Below are 18017 nucleotides of genomic sequence, written 5' to 3' on the forward strand. Positions count from 1 at the left end.
TTTTGATTACGTTCCAGATATTTCAGTAGTCTTGCAGACATCCAGAAAGCTTCCTGTGCTTCTCTCCCTTACCTTGGGTTTTGTTATCTCCCTGAGATTACTTGAGGTTGTTTGCTGTAGGCAGGGGGAACAGACAATGAGGTCTTCTGTGTGAGCTGGGTTTTTGAACTTGTATTGAAAACCTTGCTGATGTCATTACAGCTTAGTACCCTAATGTGGTGCAAAGAAAACTTCAGAGGTGGAACCCTGGGAAAATTGTCAACAAAATGTATCAACAAAATGTACATTATGTGGAGAGGGTCAGGGTCTTGTAGCTAGCTTGTCACTGTTTTTTTCAGAGTAAAGTCGAGGATATTGCACTTCTAAAGAAGTAAACAAGCTTAGTTTATCTGAATGTAAATAACAAATTTTGAAAATAATTTTTATATCTTTTAATGAACAAGACTGAGGGAGGGAAATCTAGGAGCCTGTTCTCATCTGTAAGCTTCTAAGAAACTACAGGCAGAAGCGGAAAACTCAGATTTGAAACTTTAAATGCAAATGGTCTGTTAAATGATTAAAAAAAAAAAAAAAAAAGGCCCCCAAATTTGACTTAAATGCAGAGCCCTTAAAGTCTTTAAAGGATAGATATATATGCTTCTGGAATTAATAAACATAAATGACACCAGTTGTAAAGTAACAGCTGTTTTCAGAGTTCATTTGCCACTGCTTGTGTGCTTCTGTTTTACTAACATTGAAATAACACAGATCTCACCACAGAGAAGCTGTAGATGAAGCTTTCAGGCTGTGTTGTACCTTCTCCTATTGAACATCATGCACAACTTAGATTACATTGCCTCTTTCAGGAAATGATACAACTGGATGATATACCCAATCTTGCAAGCCTTGTGTCTAGTTTTGATCAGCAGCAGCTTGCAAATTTCTGCAGGATCCTCGCTGTCACAATTTCTGAACTTGACACAGGAAGTGATGACAAGCACACGCTGCTTGCCAAAAATGCTCAGCAGAAAAAAAACTTGGGACCTTCTCGAGCTGAAGTTAATCAAGGTAACTGTTACATTGTGAACAAATGCAGAAGAATCACAATAATGTAAAATTTCCCTCTTCTCAACCTTAGATCTATAATGTGTGTTTTTAGCAGTTACTGTAAGCATTCTGTCTTACAAAGTGTTTGTCTTCATTCAGTTTCTTTGAGCAATTCCTGGAGAAGGTCTCTGTTAATGAAACTTCCTAGCTTTCAGTTTCAGATGCAGTTAGTAGTTAGGTGAGTTGAGTCAGTCATTTCAGCAATCTTTGATCAGCTGAATGGCTTAAAATAATTGGATTTGTTTTCTATTGCTTGGTTGCTTCCATGGCCTTCCCTTTAGCAGCTCTCAGTAATTTCATGTCCTCCTTAACATACGAGTTCCTGAACTAAATCTCTACAACCATCACAGTTGCTGTCAGAGTAGTTCCTTCTCTGATTTTTATCGGGCATTGTCATGAGCAGGATGTCTGTCTATCAACAAGAAAAGTATGTTTGTTAGTCACTTGTCTACCCTTACCATGCTAGCCTTTGAAATCTGTGGGTCTAATCTAAACTTTAACTGTGGGCAGAGTGCAGATTTTCTTATTTTTCCAAGTACAGACGCAGGAGCCTTGCTCAGATGCAGAAGTCCTAAATTCATACTCAACCTTCTAGGCAAGACATTAAATTAAAATACCATCAAAGGTGGAATCTGCTGTTTTCAGCTCTTGATATACTGAAAATCTTTTGAGCTTCTGAAGCAGACATTTGCATAGGTCCAGGTCACACCATTTCAAGATGCACAAAAAGGGGTTTTGGAGCTGTTTTTCCCGTCTTCTAATGTTCTGTATTAGCCATGAAGAAGAAAGCTCTGTTCATAACCACTGCCAGCTATAGAGCATCCAAGTGAAAGATGGGTAGAATAATATGGCAGGTGGAAGCTGAGAAACTTTAAAGGGGGGTGGTGGTGTATTGTCTTCTGCCTTGCGATCGCCAGAGCTTGCTTGTAAAGAGCAATGCACAAGTATGTCTAGGTGTGGGTACAAAGTTTAATTTAAATTAGTTGAACTGAATAAGCTTGGACCCTGTAGAGCTGAACTTGGCTGAGCAAATGTTTAACTGACCATTTTTTGTTTGCACAGTTGGAGACTGTATCTAAGACTGAAAAGCATATTCCATTTAAAAATCTTTATTAGGGAGTTTATTCTTTCCAAGATGGTAATAGTGGGCAGAATCACAGCTTTTTTACATAGTGTTCATGGCTAAATTCTTTGTCCTTTTCTACGTTATGTGCGAGTATGAAGACTTAGCCGTATATTTACCTCAGTGTGACTTGACTTCTTTGCCCAGAGAGGTTGTGGATGCCCCATCGCTGGAGGTGTTCAAGACCAGTCTGGATGAGGCCCTGGGCAACCTGATGTAGTGGGTGGCGTCCCTGCCCATTGCAGGGGGTTGGAACTGGATGATCATTGAGGTCCCTTCCAACCCAAGCTGTTTTATGATATAATAAACAGGTCCTGTAATTAAGTCATTCTGTGAAAACTTTAGGACAAAATGCATGTACTAGCACACACTAAGCCACCCAGAGATTTTGCAGATCAGTGACTTCTGTCCTTGAACTGCTGTTTCTAAAGGTGCAGTTCACAACAATTACAATGCTCTAACTTGGAGCTGCCATCATGTGCTCCCCTCCTATTCTACTTTATGATGAACTAGTTTGGGAAACAAATACTTAAAATGCGAAGAGCTTTCCAGCCAGCTACAGAAGTGGGCTAGTTCAGTTTGCTATGAGGCAAACACCGCAGGAGGCAATATGAAGGAGGTGGCATCACACACAGAAAGGAGGAGGGTGGAGCTGGCCCTTTCAAGGGCTGCTGCTTTATTTCTGCCTGCTTAATTTTCAGCCAGATCGGTTTCTTGATATTGACTCACTATGGGTTAGAAAACAGCAGTGTCAGTGAAAGGGAATTGTCCAGAAACAAGCAGTTAGAATGGGTAGAATTGTTTTTTTATCCAGTGTAAGTCCAACGTAGACCAGTTCAGTGCTGATGGAATTATGCCTAGCATATGTACGCTCTCTCCCAGTTCTTAAGAGGAGAGCGTACCAACTACTTCAATCTTTGGATCTTTTTAACTAGATAGAATTTGTTCATGTGTACTTTTCTGTATTTCGAATGTAGGTATTTTGGTACCTGTCAGTAGAGAGGTTTTAATGACTGTTGTTGGTGATCCTGAGTCATAATATAATTTTTCTTTTTCAGCTACGCTTCTGAATATTCCAGGCTTCATTGAGCGATTATGCAAACTGGCAACACGGAAGGTATCTGAAACAACGGGTACTTCCAGCTTCCTTCAGGAGTTAGAAGAATGGTATACCTGGCTGGACAATGCGCTTGTGCTTGATGCACTGATGAGAGTGGCAAATGAAGAGGCAGAGCAGAGCAGTACAGGTATCTGGCTTGCATTCCTCTAGCCACCATTAACAGTGCATATTTTATTTTCTTCAGTATTTGTCATTTGTTGCTTTTCCTTTCAACCAGTATTGATTCCACATTTCTTGCATGCAAGACTGCAATATCAGCATTTAGGTCTGCCTCTGTTTTTTTCTCATGTAGCACTGATTAATTTTCACGAGCTGAAGTTAGCAAAAGGAAAAGAAGTGTTCCAAGGTAAACTGTGCCCTTTGTATGGCTAGATAACGCTTACTTATAACACTTACTTGTAACACTACATCCTTAGAATTAGTCTTCCCCCAGAGTGACAAGAACACGTCTGAGGTAAGTGACTTTACCAGAATTTGCTCTAAAACTTAGGCTGATGGAATTTATTCCATATACTTCATACCAAGGAAGTGACCCCTTCTGTAAAAAGGAAAGGTTGTTCCAGAGGAGCCTATGGAAGTGTTAATACAAACTTAGGAAAAAGCTTTAAAGCAAGTGCCTGGTTTGTTTTTTCACCCTTCAATATTACAAAATTGCAATGTATGTTTTACTTAATTCAAAGCACTACATAACGGAATGAAAATTATCCCCAAAATTTGATAGTTAAATCTTTGTTTTTTTACTTCTTTAGAAGTTTTCTTCTTTATCCATCTTTGTTAGTTTTGCAGAAACTATTTTAAAAAATTGAAAGTGCACAAAAAATGAAGTATATGCTCCAACAGCATCTTGTACATACCTTTATACACCATCTTGGTGCAAACTGGAGACCGCTTAGTAGTCTGAAACAGAATTCACCAGGCAATTTCGCAGAGGTGCAACGTGCCCTGTTGCAGCTCTTGACCCACAAAATCAGTTAGCAAGCAAACCTAGACATACTTTCCCAGAATACTGCCTCAGTCTCTAGTGGCTTGTGGCGTAGGGATTTATGAGTCAAAGGTAGTGTCTATACTTTTTAGCCTTTGATGGTTTTGTTCCTCTGTGTTCTCGTCTGGTGACTGTTCCTTCCCATGGGTTTAAAAAGCATTTACACTATCCTCTGGCAGGGCAGTTCGTGGCTTAGTTATGAATTGTGTAAAGAGCTAACTCCATTCTGAACTGCAACCTGCAGATTTCACTGTCCCCGTTTCTGTGTGTCACTCATGATTTCATCACATTTTCTACTTACAGTTGTGGCATGTTACATCCAATTTCTCCCTTTAGCAATGTAATAGGGCTATGAAAATACTTAACTGTGGCCTACGTATGCTGGTATTGAGGTACAAAATGGAAGTAGGCGAATAATAAATGCTTCTGATAATCTCACACTTATTTTTATTACCTTTTCTGCCAAGTTCTTTCTGATGCAGTATTCTATTATTCATATTAGGTGATCCTAGTTATTTTATGTAGGTGATGCCATTTACCTTACTATAGAAAACTTAAATAGTTTTAAAAAATCAAACTTTATCTCTTCTAAAGTTCCAGCTATATTTTTCCTCTTCTCTTGCATTTAATTTAAATTGGTTATTTGTTGTATGCCAATAGTTTTAGTTGTGAAGAGGATTCAGGCAGACTTGCTGGTCTTACATCTGTGGTGTCTGAGTGTAAAAGTAATAACTGTAACGAATCCTTTCCTGTTGAAACTGCCTCAGGCTCACATCTTTGCCATCTTGTTCAGAGTCTTCTGATGAAAGTGGATTGGCCAACACCTCAACACGAACACAGCTTCCACAGTCTATGAAGATCATGCACGAGATTATGTATAAGTTGGAGGTGTTGTATGTTCTCTGTGTGTTGCTCATGGGGAGACAAAGGAATCAGGTGAGCATTTGCAAATGATCACACATGCAAAAGTTGATGATGTCTCTGTAAACCTAAGTGCTTATTAATTAGGTCATGGACAGAGAAACATGAAGGGCAAAGCTCAAGGCATAAAGCTGGACAAATCCTATCATTGCAGTGATGCACAAACAAATAGGCAGTGTTTTGTTGCTGAGAATGAGCCATTGGGCAGGACTTGTTCAGCACAGCTTGTGACAGCGTGGGGGTGGAGAGCTGCTGTGGAGCTGCTGCTGTGGTGCGAGATGGATGCAGAGCAACAAAAGCTAATGGCAGGCCTTGACCTGGTACATACGTGAAGGTACTCAGGGGCTGCCCTAATCTGCAGCATTAAGTGACAGAAGTGCCTCATCCAGGAAGCCTCCTGGATCTGGTTTTGAGAAAGTGTGTGGCCATACCTGCGGGAGTTGCCTGGTAGGGTTTTCCTCCTCCTCCCAACATGCTGCTGACCTGCTTGGACAGAACCCCACCAGGCATTCCACTTGGACTTCTTTCACTTTTGGAAGTCCTCTGGGGTCATTTTTACACTGGTGACTTTTGCGGTACATTTCCGTGCCTCAGCCAAGTGAGCGTGTCGTTAAACTCTCAGCTGAGAGGATACACTTCAGTTTTGTCAGGACTAACTTTTCACTGCATAGAAATCCCACTCATCTGTTCCTTTTGCATTTCTTGCCTTTGAAGTGAAAAATTAATAATTTGTTCCCTACCTTACGTAACTTCTGGAGAACCAGTCACTGCAGCTTGGCTATAGTTGGGATTTAAACAGGTTAAAAGCATATTGTGAAGGGAAAGGAGAAGCAATCTGTTGGTGCAGTTTTGACAGATTTCCAGTGCTGGCAGTCTGCTCAGCTCAGCAGAGCAGCTTGGAATAGCTGGGTATTAGGATGCCCTAGAGACTGGGAGGATCACATTTTTTCAAGTTCTTGCAGGGTTGTTGTATTGGGCAAGAGTAGCTGTGTTTGGGGGCTGTTGCTTGAGCACATTCATCCTGAGCATTTTGTTCTTTGCTAGTAACCTCCCACCCTATAGGACTCACAAATACTCATTACAGGCAGTCCTTTAAATTTCTTAATCTGAATTCAAAGTAAAAGTGTGTTTGAAGTACAGTTTTGCAACATAACTAACCTGTTCACAGTAAACCTACAAATGGATACTTAGCATTAAAATTAAGTAGATTCTGTTTAATACTAGCCAGAGGAAGCTAGCAATTCTTGCAGAAACCACAATTGCTACCATAAGAAACTTTTATTCCTGTTGTTAGTCCTTTTAGGAGGAAAAAAAGGGTAAAACTGGCATGCAGTTCTCTTCTTCTCCAGGGTTCATTCAGGACTGGAGTTGAATTGTTGTGAGATTTAAAGTTACTCACTCCCAAATGTTTTTTGTCCAGAGTCAGGTCCTTTTGTAAAATCCACTGCTTCTGTTTGAACATAATAATATCCATCGTTCTTTATCTGCATTTCAGGGACTTGTGTGGCAGATGTAAATCTATTCCCCTTCTTGAGAGGAAGTCAGATTAAGAATCAGAGAACTGAGCTGTTCCTTGTTGAGCTGAGCTTCTGTAAGCAGGTAGTGGCAGTGTCTGCGACAGCACTCATACTGACAAGCATTTCAGCTGCTCTCTTTTTCTATCAGGAGATAAAAGCATAGGATCTGTAACATCAGTCTTCCAGTCTGAGCAGCCAAAGATCTTAATAGTTGAATATTGGAATAATTTTGTGCAGAGTTTCTAAAGGGCGTCACAAATCTGCTTCAGTCCGCTGTGGTAATCAATATAATGGTCTGACATTTGCTTGAAGCATGATGCAGCTTCCTAAACTAAACCTGCTGCTGGATGTTTACTCTAAATCCTTGGTTTGAACTTGACTGACTTGCGTAAATTGAAAACTGCTCACAGTGACTTGGCTCCTACCTGCTGCCATGTTGGGAATGATCACACCCTTGGGGATAAGTGGTGTGTCACTGCAGATCTCTGCCTCTGCTCCCTTCTCATTATGGTCACACCCTAAATTACTCTCCTCATACATTTTTCTAGGCTGTCTTGCATGTCTCTATTGTGACAGATAATCAGTTGTTTTACTTGCTCCTGCTACAGGGAGACAAACCGTGTACAGTAGAAGCTCGTAATAGCTTTAGGGGCGAGAAAGTAATAGAGCAATTTATGAGGCCGGGCAGCAACAGGGGAAAGAAAGGCAAAGGAGTTTGAAGGATGGGTATGGAGCAGGGATTGTCTTGGCATCCCTGGATGCAGTAGTTTAATGAGCTTGGGGTCGTGGGGGGAGCATGATCCAAAGGCAGTGACTGTGACTCAGGAGCTTTGTCACGCAGCAGTCTGTCAGGGGAGAGCTTAAGAGTTCAGCAAACTAAAAGTAAACTGAATACATTTCAGATCAGGGAGGTGTCAATTGGATTGAGTGGTTCATGCTCTGTGTGGGAAGGAGCAGGTTCCCGAGCTAAAACAAGGAATGCAGAGAGCTCCTTCTGTAGCAGGGGACTGAGGCTTTCACAGACAGCTCACACACTTGGTTTCATCCTGTGGGGCTTGTGCCAAGCTGGCTGCTGAGGGATGGGACTGCAGGGGAGTGCTTTGTCCAGACATTCATAGAGTCACAGAACAGCTTGGGTTGGAAGGGACCTTAAAGACCATCAGTTCCACCCCCCTGCTGCCATGGGCAGGGATGCCACCCACTAGATCAGGTTGCTCAGGGCCTACGAGCTGCTTTCCTCAGAGCTGCTTCTGTTGGAGGCTTGTGACTGGATCAAAGGACTAGAAAGTGCCCTCAGATAAGGGAGTGCAGGACTCCAAGCTTCGCAGTCTGTCAGGGTGGCTTGAGTGCGGTGGGAAGGAGCTGCGTGCTTCCTCCAATGCGATACTCACAGAGATGCCCAGAAGCAGGAATGTGATTTCCAGGTAGATGGGAAAGTTGGTGGCTGCAGCCAAAAGGAACACAGAAGCCCATCAGCTATGCTGCTAACAAGAATAAGAATGAAAAGCTGTAAAATAGCGCTGGCTTTAATACTTTTGATTCATTCAGGTACTTGAGGAAAACAGAGCAAAATTGAGTGGTCTGCTTAAGTACTGCTAGTTAGGATGCTACATCTCACGGACGGCCTAGCTTAATGTTTAGGTGACTTAATTTTAAGGAACATAGCCTTTACTGCATTGGGCAGGTGATTTTTACGGCTTGTTGGGCTTCACAGTCATGCATGATTTTCACTTACACTGCCTCTCAAGGGATGCTGCTTGTCATAGGCCTCCAACTGATGAGGATCCCACTTTATATTTCTCATACTCCTCATCCTCCTAAGTGCTTACTTCAGAAGTATCAAAGCTTGGACTGTAGGTCCAAGCAGTTCGCACCAGAATTATTAGCTCTGTAGTCTGTTTCAAATATGTTGGGGTTGTGTTACTGCTAGGCTCTGCTTTGCTAAGGACTCCTGCCTAGGTTACATGCACAAAAAGTGTATCAGTATTTTATGTTGTCTTCAAAGGGCTGCCTCGGCTTTAGCTGTGTGAACTAGAAGGGCAGAGGATGCTCAGTGGGTGACTGGCAGCAGAATGTTTGCAGCTTGGTTTTGTGATGGCACAGAAGTTGTGTGTGGATGTATTTTCAGTGCCTTACAAGTGATCGCCCAATTTCCAAAGCTTGTCCTAGAGTCAGAGTGGTTAATTCAAAAAGCAGCTCACAGTTTTCTCACAGAATGTGTTTCCTGTCCATGACCAACAGATTGAAGCTAATGATGCATCATGATCAGTATGCATGCTACCATGCACACATGCTATTCAATAAAGAATTGACTTTCTGTTGTCAGAGGATGATGTAGTTGTGCACATTTGTTTTCCAGACTGTTATATCTGTATTTGAGGCTGAAGCAAGCGAGTACTTCCTTCTCTTCTTTTCCAGGTTCATAAAATGATAGCGGAGTTCAGACTGATTCCTGGCCTCAATAATTTGTTTGACAAACTGATCTGGAGGAAGCATTCAGCATCAGCTCTTGTTCTGCATGGACACAATCAAAATTGTGACTGTAGCCCAGTGAGTAACTTTTTAAGTACTGTGTTGGATTTTGATGTTATTACGTAATAACTCTGAGGGATTGTACTGAGTAACTGAATGCCTTTATAAGTTAAGTGAGGTACAGTAGGACTCAGGTTTTTTGGTTTTTCTAATGCAAATTACTGTTTTCTCTGAAGTCTTTATCTGTGGTTCATTCTAACAAGTTAGCAGAGGGCAATTTAGCCTCTCTCCAATCTCTCAGTTTGGGAATTGTGAAAGGGGTAAATTTTTTTGTCTCTGGAGGCAAAAGTGGAAAAAGACCAAAACTAACGAAATGATAGCTGCTGGGTCTAGCAAGGAGAGCCACAGAGCAAAAAACAAATTGCAAAGAGTTGCGTTGTTTTTGTTATTCAAAGCTAGATACCCTAAACCAGTAAGTATAGTGAGGATGTTTTTTTTGTCTTTGTGGTGAGAAGAAATTAACTGTTACATGCATAGGCTTGCAAGTAGCCTCCTCTTCTGTTCTATTTTTGGGAAGCCTGCAAAGTGCACCCTTCTCCTTTTATGCAAGTCATTTGCTCTACTGTCCAAATGGGTTTGATTTGGATAGGTTTTCAATTCAGCTGTTTCATGTCAGCGTGGTAATTAATCATGGCCAAAAATACCAAAGCAGTTTTTTTGACCGTTATTCTCTCTTTTTTTAGGACATTACTTTAAAGATACAGTTCTTGAGGCTTCTTCAGAGCTTTAGTGATCACCATGAGTGAGTATGAAAAGCTCCAGTAAATTGTGGCTCGGTGGTAGTTTGTCTGGTTGCAGTTACAGCAGGTCTCCTAGGCACGGTGCATGCTCTGTGAACGGAACATTGTACTGTCCTTAAACATTTGTTCAGATGTTATGTGCTTTCCAGCTCCTCTGTGAAAAGGCTGTGCTCTCCAGTGGGCAAGTTTAATATGTCCACTGATGATTAAGACGAGCCTGTTTTGCGTAATGTTGAATTGAACTGAAACATTTATGTGATGAGTTACCACTTCGTGGCTGCAGGATGAAGGTGGCAGCTTTCATGATGCCGTTTCTCTCTTTTTCCTGAGAGTCGGTAGTGAGGCAGTGTGCTCATAAGAGGCTTTTTCCCTGTGTGTACACATTCAGGCTTAATTCAGAGTGGAACAAGCCAAAAAAAAGTCTGTTGAAAGATCAGGGCGAAAGACAGCACATCTGAAGTTAACCTGAAGAGGAAGATGCAATCGCTGTCTAAATACCAGCAATGGAGGAAGACCTGATTAAGCCTGATTATGCAGTGGAAAATGTTAGGGGAACAATTATCTGGAAGCTAGGCTGGAAATAGGAAGATAAGGCTCTGTTTGCCTTCAGAAGGCATAGTTGTGAAGCTTGATTCTGCCATAGTAGTTGAGGGGTGATGTAGGGTTTTTTTAAATGCCTTTACTCAAGAGACGTACCTCTGATGCAGAGAGAATTGTTGCTGTAGTTTGACTTGCAGAATCGCATTTTGCGTTCTGTAAGTGTCCTGCTGCTCTAATTCAGCCCCGCAAGATGGTTTCATGTTCCTTAGCAAACCTCTGCATTTGAGGCGTATTGCACTAAATACGCATGTGCATATTCACTTCTTGCCTAGCTGGTGTTGTTTACAGCCAAGGGTAATATTTTTTATAGGATTTACCAAATCCCATTAAATTTTTTAGATATGCATATTGGAAGTGGCCGTCTTTTTGATTAGGGAATATTAGTTATGAGAGTGGGGAGCTGCTGAACATATTTTACATGCAAGGGGAAGGCTGACCTGTCGTAGATCCTTCATTAAAGACATTGTTTGCTGAGGAATCACTCCAGGTTTTCCAGTAGGATCTCTCTAGATTATGTTCTTACTGAAGTGACTACTACAAAGACGTCAGGCTTGTTTAAATAGAAAACAGCTTTCATCTGTAGTGTTTGAGCAGATGGAATGTGTGGAATCTGGTTAAGGTTTTTAAACAAGTGATTGCATAAACTCTATGAAATTACAGTCTGGTGGAGTTAGCTGAGAACACAATGGGAGTAAGTGCTTATATACTGGTACTGACTTCAGTAAAATTGTGAATAAGCTAAACTTGCAGAACTGTTCATGCATGGAGAGAGAGGCTGTGTTTTCATTACAGAGACCTGTTGATCCAGATCAAAAGAAACTTCACATGACACTTGTTGAGCGCTAATCTGGAAGATAGTGTTTGAAGCAAGAGGGCATCCTTGTCGCCTCTCTGGTCTAATAGCTTACCTTCTTTGTAGTTGCTGTGTTTTTGATGAATAGGTTTTACTTTGTACACCCTCACAGCCACCACTGCATCATATGCTCCCCTTGGTTTCTTGAAAATAAAACTTTGTTGGCTGATTCTGAGCAATTTGCAGTAGGAGGGCATTAAGGAAACATGCTGGAACTGGGGAAGGAGTCGGGCAATGGGAGCATCTGGAGTACGTTTCTACATTGTCAGACCTGTCCTGCTAAACTCTGGACACTTCATTTGTTCCACAGATAAACTCACTGGCTTTCATAAAGAAAAAAATATCTCTATTTGATAAATCATTTTACGCAAATTCCTTGTTCTAATATCCATTCCTGTTCTCTATATTTTATAAAGTCTTTAAATATTTCCAGAGTAAACAGTTTGCTTACAGTTTGCTTAAAGTAATATAATACTAGGAAGGCTGAGTACTCCTTTGCAGTTTCTTCTTTCTAACTGAGGCTAATTACTGATGAACAGCAAGATCACTATACGGCAGAGAAAAAGTGTTGGAAGCTGTGAAAAAGTTTGCTGTTTAAGTCTACTGAAACTCAGCAAACGCTGAGATTTTCAGGAACTTGTGCCATCTGGAAGCAAATATTTACAAAACAAACCATAAGATCCTGAACAGATCAGCAAAGAATAGGCATCTCAAAGCAGGTTGGTGTTGGCAAATTGTGTTTGGCAAATTTCAAAGACAGCTTACAAAACAGCAGCTAGTTGGCCTAGTTTGGGAGTGTGCTGTGGTAGAGGGGAGGTAGAGTGTGAAAGGCTGTGAGAGCTGGAGAGGTGAAAACTTACTGCCTAGTCCTGCAGCCCTTATAGGCCTGTGGCATTTCTTTTCATAGAGTTGCACACTTGTCTGCCTCTTGAATGGATTCATCATGTTTTTCTCCCCTACTCCCCAACTGTCTTGCTTTAGGAACAAATATCTCCTTTTAAACAGTCAAGAACTTAATGAGCTGAGTGCTATCTCCCATAAAGCCAACATCCCTGAAGTTGATGCAGTTGTCAACACCGACAGGTGAGTAGGGATACAGGATTTAAGGTCAGCAGCTTCTAGCATTGTGCAAACACTTACATTGGAGGTTTGGTGTCACCTATTTTGTTTGAGATCCCACGGTCCACAACACTTGCCTTAATTTCAGTAACGTGCTTCAGCAGGAAGTGTCTAGCTGGGTTTGTACAGTGTGGTCATTAGCAAATTTAAACTGTGTTGCGTTGTCTGAGTAAGGCCCTTTAAAAACAGAAGCAACTTAAAATGGGCATTTTGGTTTCATGGCCCAGACTTCATTATTATGTGCTCAGTCTTCCTGTTTGTCTGGCCTTTCTCACTACTAGCATTGCAGACACAGCTGGAAAGTAAACTGTGATCCCTCCAGTACATGAATTGCTGCTGTTAATAAATCTTAGGTTTTTTTGAGAAGCAGTGCACACACAATGTCCATTACAGGTCTGCATATTTTAAGAACAGCTAATAACTAGAATAAGCTAAATTAGGTTAATGTGTTAAAACTCCTTACAGAATCTCTAGTATTATATTTGATTATCTGTTCAATTGACTATTTTGATTTAATGAGCACTTTAATATACAACTCCGATGCACAGACCTCACAAAGTGAAAAATTTTGTTGAATTCAGTTGTCAGAATACTCCTAGATTACCAGCAGGGACTTGGTCTGCACAGAGCAGACTTAACTCACTTTGAAAGGGAATTCTCTGAGATTTCTAGATTATAACTATTATCATAATAATTTGCCTAATTGGTAAGAAATGGCATCCGTATTACTTGGATCGTTTCCTTCTAAGCACAGATACCTGCCTGACTTTGTCTGGAATAAGTTGAATAAGTACTTAAGGGGAAAAATTCACCCTGTTGTAAGTGCACAGAAAGGAAGTAGAACAAGGGTGTCAGCATCTTTGTCTGCCCTGCAGAACGCTCCCACTAGTAGAGCTAAGTCACAAAAGTTAATGAATATTCATGTTGTATATTTAATACTAGTCATTAATTTATCATTCCAACCTCTGGAGAAGAGATTGGATTCGGTGTCCTACAAGGGGCAGTAGAAACAGCCCTTCCACTCATACTGTCACTTCTTCATGTGCCTTTAGGAGTCTTGTCTGTGATGGGAAGAGAGGTTTGTTGACCAGACTTCTTCAGGTCATGAAGAAGGAACCAGCTGAATCCTCCTTCAGGTAAGTTCATTTTACATTGCTGTGTGCTGTTTTGAGTTGATTGGAAGGTCAGTTTGTTTTCATACAGCTCACAACAGTTGAAAATGCTTGAAAACCATAAGCTGTGAAGAGCATGTGGCTTTGTTGCACTTGGCATTCTCCCTCACCTGCACTACCACTGTAGCCAAAGTTTGCATTGGACCTCATACCCAATACGGTCAGTGATTTTCTGCAGGATCAACAGATCTCTCTCCAGCTTCAGAATGGAATGAAACTGGTTAGGAAATTTGGTTAAAATTGTAGTTGTGATAAATTCCTACCCTTGCTCCAGAGTTAAAATCTCTTCTTCCATTTCTTAGGTTTTGGCAGGCAAGGGCAGTTGAAAGTTTTTTGCGAGGCACCACCTCCTATGCAGACCAGATGTTTCTGCTAAAGAGAGGACTACTGGAGGTAATGAAGTGCACATTCAGCTTCTTCTGTAACACATCTCTGTAGCAATCAAGAAAGATTTATCTGTAAAGAATTCAAAGGGGGGTAAAAATACAGTTTTTATCAGGCAATTTTTGAAAGGTATTTGTGAATTCTACTTGTGGCAACCAGGCGTGCATGGGGTGGCCCGTTCTATGGCCTGCATCATTGGGAAGTTAATTTCATAAAAGACTTGTCTGAATTGTTGTATTTAGTTCTGTTATTTAAGAACTAAACCTGCAGATTAGTGTTTGAAATAGTGATTAAATCAAAGTCTGTGCTGTATTTGGGCTAAACTGTGGCAATAACATGTTTTCCTCCCATGACAGCATATTCTCTACTGCATTGTTGATAGTGAGTGCAAATCACGGGATGTGCTTCAGAGTTACTTTGACCTTCTGGGAGAACTGATGAAATTCAATATTGATGCATTCAAGAGGTTCAACAAGTACATCAACACAGATGAGAAGGTAAATATTTGTGTTGTCCCCAGCAGGTCAAATTACACCCTCTTATAACAAAATACAGCACTAGGAAACTCAGATTGGTTTGCTGCTTTTAGTGCATCTGTTGAGCCTGGTGCACAATAAACACAGAGGAGTGAGCTGCCAAAGTCTCTTCACAAGTGCGTATGTTGCTGCATACAATCGTGTTCTTAGAAGTGTTCCCAGCTGCTCTGAGTCAGCAAGTGCTGAGCTGTTCAGAAAATGTTGCCCGTTACATGATCACGCAGGTCCAAGGTCAGGGCTCAAAGATGGTAGAACAATTCGTGTGATATCACTTGGTTTGGGGTTAAGCTGATAGTTACAGAAACTCAGACAGGCTCCAAAAAGTGTTTCACTGGAGCTTCTTTAAAAAAGAGAGGGAGGGGGGCTGATTTGATGTACATGAGTTAAAACACTATTTAATATTTGATAATGTAAAATTATATACCTTTTCTTTGATATTATTTGAAGTTCTGAGCATTTTAAGATGTCATGGTTGACATAATTACCTAGAAAACTGAGTTGTGCATGTACATCAAGAATGGGCAGCTCTCTTTGCAAAATGATTTCTTGTTTTTATGCACTTCTGTGTATGTAACATCAGCTGTTGGGAAGGTTTTGAATGGTCTCACGCTCTTGCTTATGATACGTTAATTTTTCTCTGGTTGCTGTCAGGTCTGGCAGATCTTGGAAAATAGTAGCAGAGATGCATTTCCAAGAAAGGTGTGTTTAATATCAGGTTGTTCTTTGGTGAACTGGCCTCACACATTCTAGAGAATCTATCTATATACTTCGTGATTTCTACCTTCTGATCTATAACTTCTTAAAATTTTGGGTTGGTAAGAATCCCTCACCGTATTCCTCCCCAGCACTACCTGATGTGCAAAGCAAGTGTAGGGAAATAGGGAGTTAGAGGAACTGCAGAGCCCAGCAGCCTTCTGTCTCATTTGTCTCTTTCAGAAGAAAGTGTGAAATCCTGATGTCATTGACATGACAGGGATAGCTTCATAATAGATTTTAGTAATGCCAGGACTGTCTTGGAGGTTTTTCTGATCTTTAACGTTTTTAAGGTACTTACCGTAGGGATCCTTTGGACGGCCTTCAGTGCCAGTATTGGCTTCAGCCAGATGAGGCAGATCGGGAGTGTGTATCTCCTGTTACTCTTGTTAGAGTTAATAAAAAATATCGAGCATATGTATTGGTGTGGTAAAGAAATGACCGGGTGTACTTTGGCATTCAGAACCTACCTTAGGTCTTGCTCTCCTTTTTGAAGGGAAGGGGAAATTGTGTGCATCAGTGTTTGCTTTTGTTGATGTGTGTGGTTTAGGTGTTGGTGCTCAAAATTCAGGGTGTGGTTTCTCCTGTAACCTTCAAGAACTGTGTTCTTCCAATGTTGGAATGCACTGAGTGCCCGACTCACCAAATCCTGTCTGTAGCTCCTCCTGCTCAGGTTCACTAGCCTGTTCCCCTTGTGCCAACGAGGTCATTGGTTAGTGCACCTCTTGGCCATACACATTCTGAAAATGTTATGAAATGCTGTTCCGTCAGGCCTTATTTCTTCTGAGTGCTCGTGTACAATGACTTTGCATTTTTTTAATGCAACACTATGAATTTCTTCTCTTTAGTTCCAGATATTTTTGAATCAGATCAACAGTTCATTGGTTGACTCGAACATGCTGGTTCGCTGCATTACACTGTCCCTGGACCGATTTGAGAATCAGTCTGATGCTAAAGGTAAAGAATAAGAAATGGCATGGGTATGTGGCTGTGATTAATGCTCATTTTCACAGAACCGTAGAATATCCTGAGTTGGAAGGGACCCACAAGGAGTATCAAGTCCAACTCCAGGGTCCCCAAAGGACTACCCAAAAAAACAGACCATGTGTCAGAGAGCATTGTCCAAATGCTTCTTGAACTCAAATTTTAAGCCTGGGCTTTGAAAATTTTGGTATCAAACAGAAAAGGTCACCTTGCAGGTTTGTTCCTACAGCCTGAGCACCAATTCTTACTGCTGAGTTGCTTGGATCAATGTGTCTGAACTGTTAAGTACCTGATGATTGTCTTTTTCCTCTTGCTGCAGTTGCAGAAGTCCTATCAGAGTGCCGCCTGTTATCATATATGTCCCAGATGTCCATGAGAATGTCCTTTCTTTTCCGTCTCATTAATATTATTCATGTACAGACACTTACACAGGTAAAGAGCTGACAGTAACTTCGTTGTTATCTTGCTGGTACTGTGTACGGATGAACTGGGCTGGGAACAGGGAGGAACCTGGCTTCTCTGAGGAGACCCGTGTCCCTTCTTTCTTGATACAAATAGGAGCACTTCCTCTGCATGCTTACTGTGAGCACATTTTGTAAGGACATGTATACAACTGATATCTCAGGGTTTGTTGTTGTTGTTGTTTGACCTACTGTCATTTTTATTTTTAGGAAAACGTCAGTTGTTTGAACACAAGTTTAGTTATCCTAATGCTGGCCCGAAGGAAAGAAAAGCTACCTTTTTATCTGCGCACTTTGCAACAGATGGAATACACAGAAAAATATCCAGGTTTCATCCTGAACAACTTCCATAGTCTTCTGCGATTCTGGCAACAGCATTACCTCAACAAGGATAAAGACAGCACCTGCTTAGAAAATGTACGTGAACCTCTTACTGTAGCCAGAATCCACCATAGCAATATCTGTCTATTAGCCACCCAGAAAAAATGGGGTGGCAGGGTGCTGTGGGTCCTACAGCGCCTGGACCCTGGGTTGCAATGTTTGTGCCATGGTTTGCAGCGACCCTTCTGTGGCTTCCTGGGCTGCAGACAGGAGGAGATGATGCTGAGAGCGAAGTGGCTGCCGTTGCTGCGTTTCAGGGTGCTGTGCTTGCGTGCTGCAGTACTTGCTGTTTTCAGCTGCTGCTTGGCACTTGGAAGCGGCTAGTTGTCCTGGGTGCAAAGGCTTTGGGCAATCTGTGGTGTAGACTGAGACTGCCGGCACTTGGCTGTTGCAGGAGAGGCTTTTTGGCCTTAAAAGAATGACATAAGGGGGATGCGAGCAGGGAGGCTGTCTTGTCTTTGTGTGCTGCCTAGGAGCGGGAGCTGCTGCCAGCACTGGCTTCAGCTGTGGCCCTGCAGTGTCCCAGTTTGTGTTTGGACAACAGAGGAGGAGTTTAGGCTTGTGTGTGTGCGCACTGCTCCCAGACGGCCTTGCCTGCCCACCCGTGCGGGTGGTGTTTGCCCTGGGTTGCTCCCAGCAGGGTTACGGCTGCCCCCGCTGCTGGGCGTCCCTGCCTGAAGCTGGGCAGTGCGAGGCTGGCAGGCTCGGCACCCTGCTCTGCTGCCCCGGGAGGGCAGGCTGGGTGGGAAAGTG

At 41.9% G+C, this 18017-nt stretch overlaps 1 protein-coding gene across 2 annotated transcripts in view; it reads left to right on the forward strand.

The window, feature by feature from the left end:
• TRPC4AP (transient receptor potential cation channel subfamily C member 4 associated protein) overlaps window positions 1–18017 on the forward strand; it is a 35917-nt gene that overhangs the window by 15719 nt on the left and 2181 nt on the right. For both annotated transcript variants that reach the window (XM_066978410.1, XM_013199394.3), the window contains exons 7-18: window positions 846–1047; window positions 3268–3456; window positions 5105–5247; window positions 9168–9299; window positions 9965–10023; window positions 12456–12557; window positions 13646–13729; window positions 14068–14158; window positions 14506–14646; window positions 16287–16395; window positions 16742–16854; window positions 17094–17300. In XM_066978410.1, coding sequence (XP_066834511.1) covers window positions 846–1047; window positions 3268–3456; window positions 5105–5247; window positions 9168–9299; window positions 9965–10023; window positions 12456–12557; window positions 13646–13729; window positions 14068–14158; window positions 14506–14646; window positions 16287–16395; window positions 16742–16854; window positions 17094–17300 — 1572 coding nt within the window. The remainder of the gene's footprint in view (window positions 1–845; window positions 1048–3267; window positions 3457–5104; window positions 5248–9167; window positions 9300–9964; window positions 10024–12455; window positions 12558–13645; window positions 13730–14067; window positions 14159–14505; window positions 14647–16286; window positions 16396–16741; window positions 16855–17093; window positions 17301–18017) is intronic.

This window comes from Anser cygnoides, chromosome 16 (genome assembly GCF_040182565.1).
Source record: "Anser cygnoides isolate HZ-2024a breed goose chromosome 16, Taihu_goose_T2T_genome, whole genome shotgun sequence".
NCBI classification, from domain to species: Eukaryota; Metazoa; Chordata; class Aves; order Anseriformes; family Anatidae; genus Anser; species Anser cygnoides.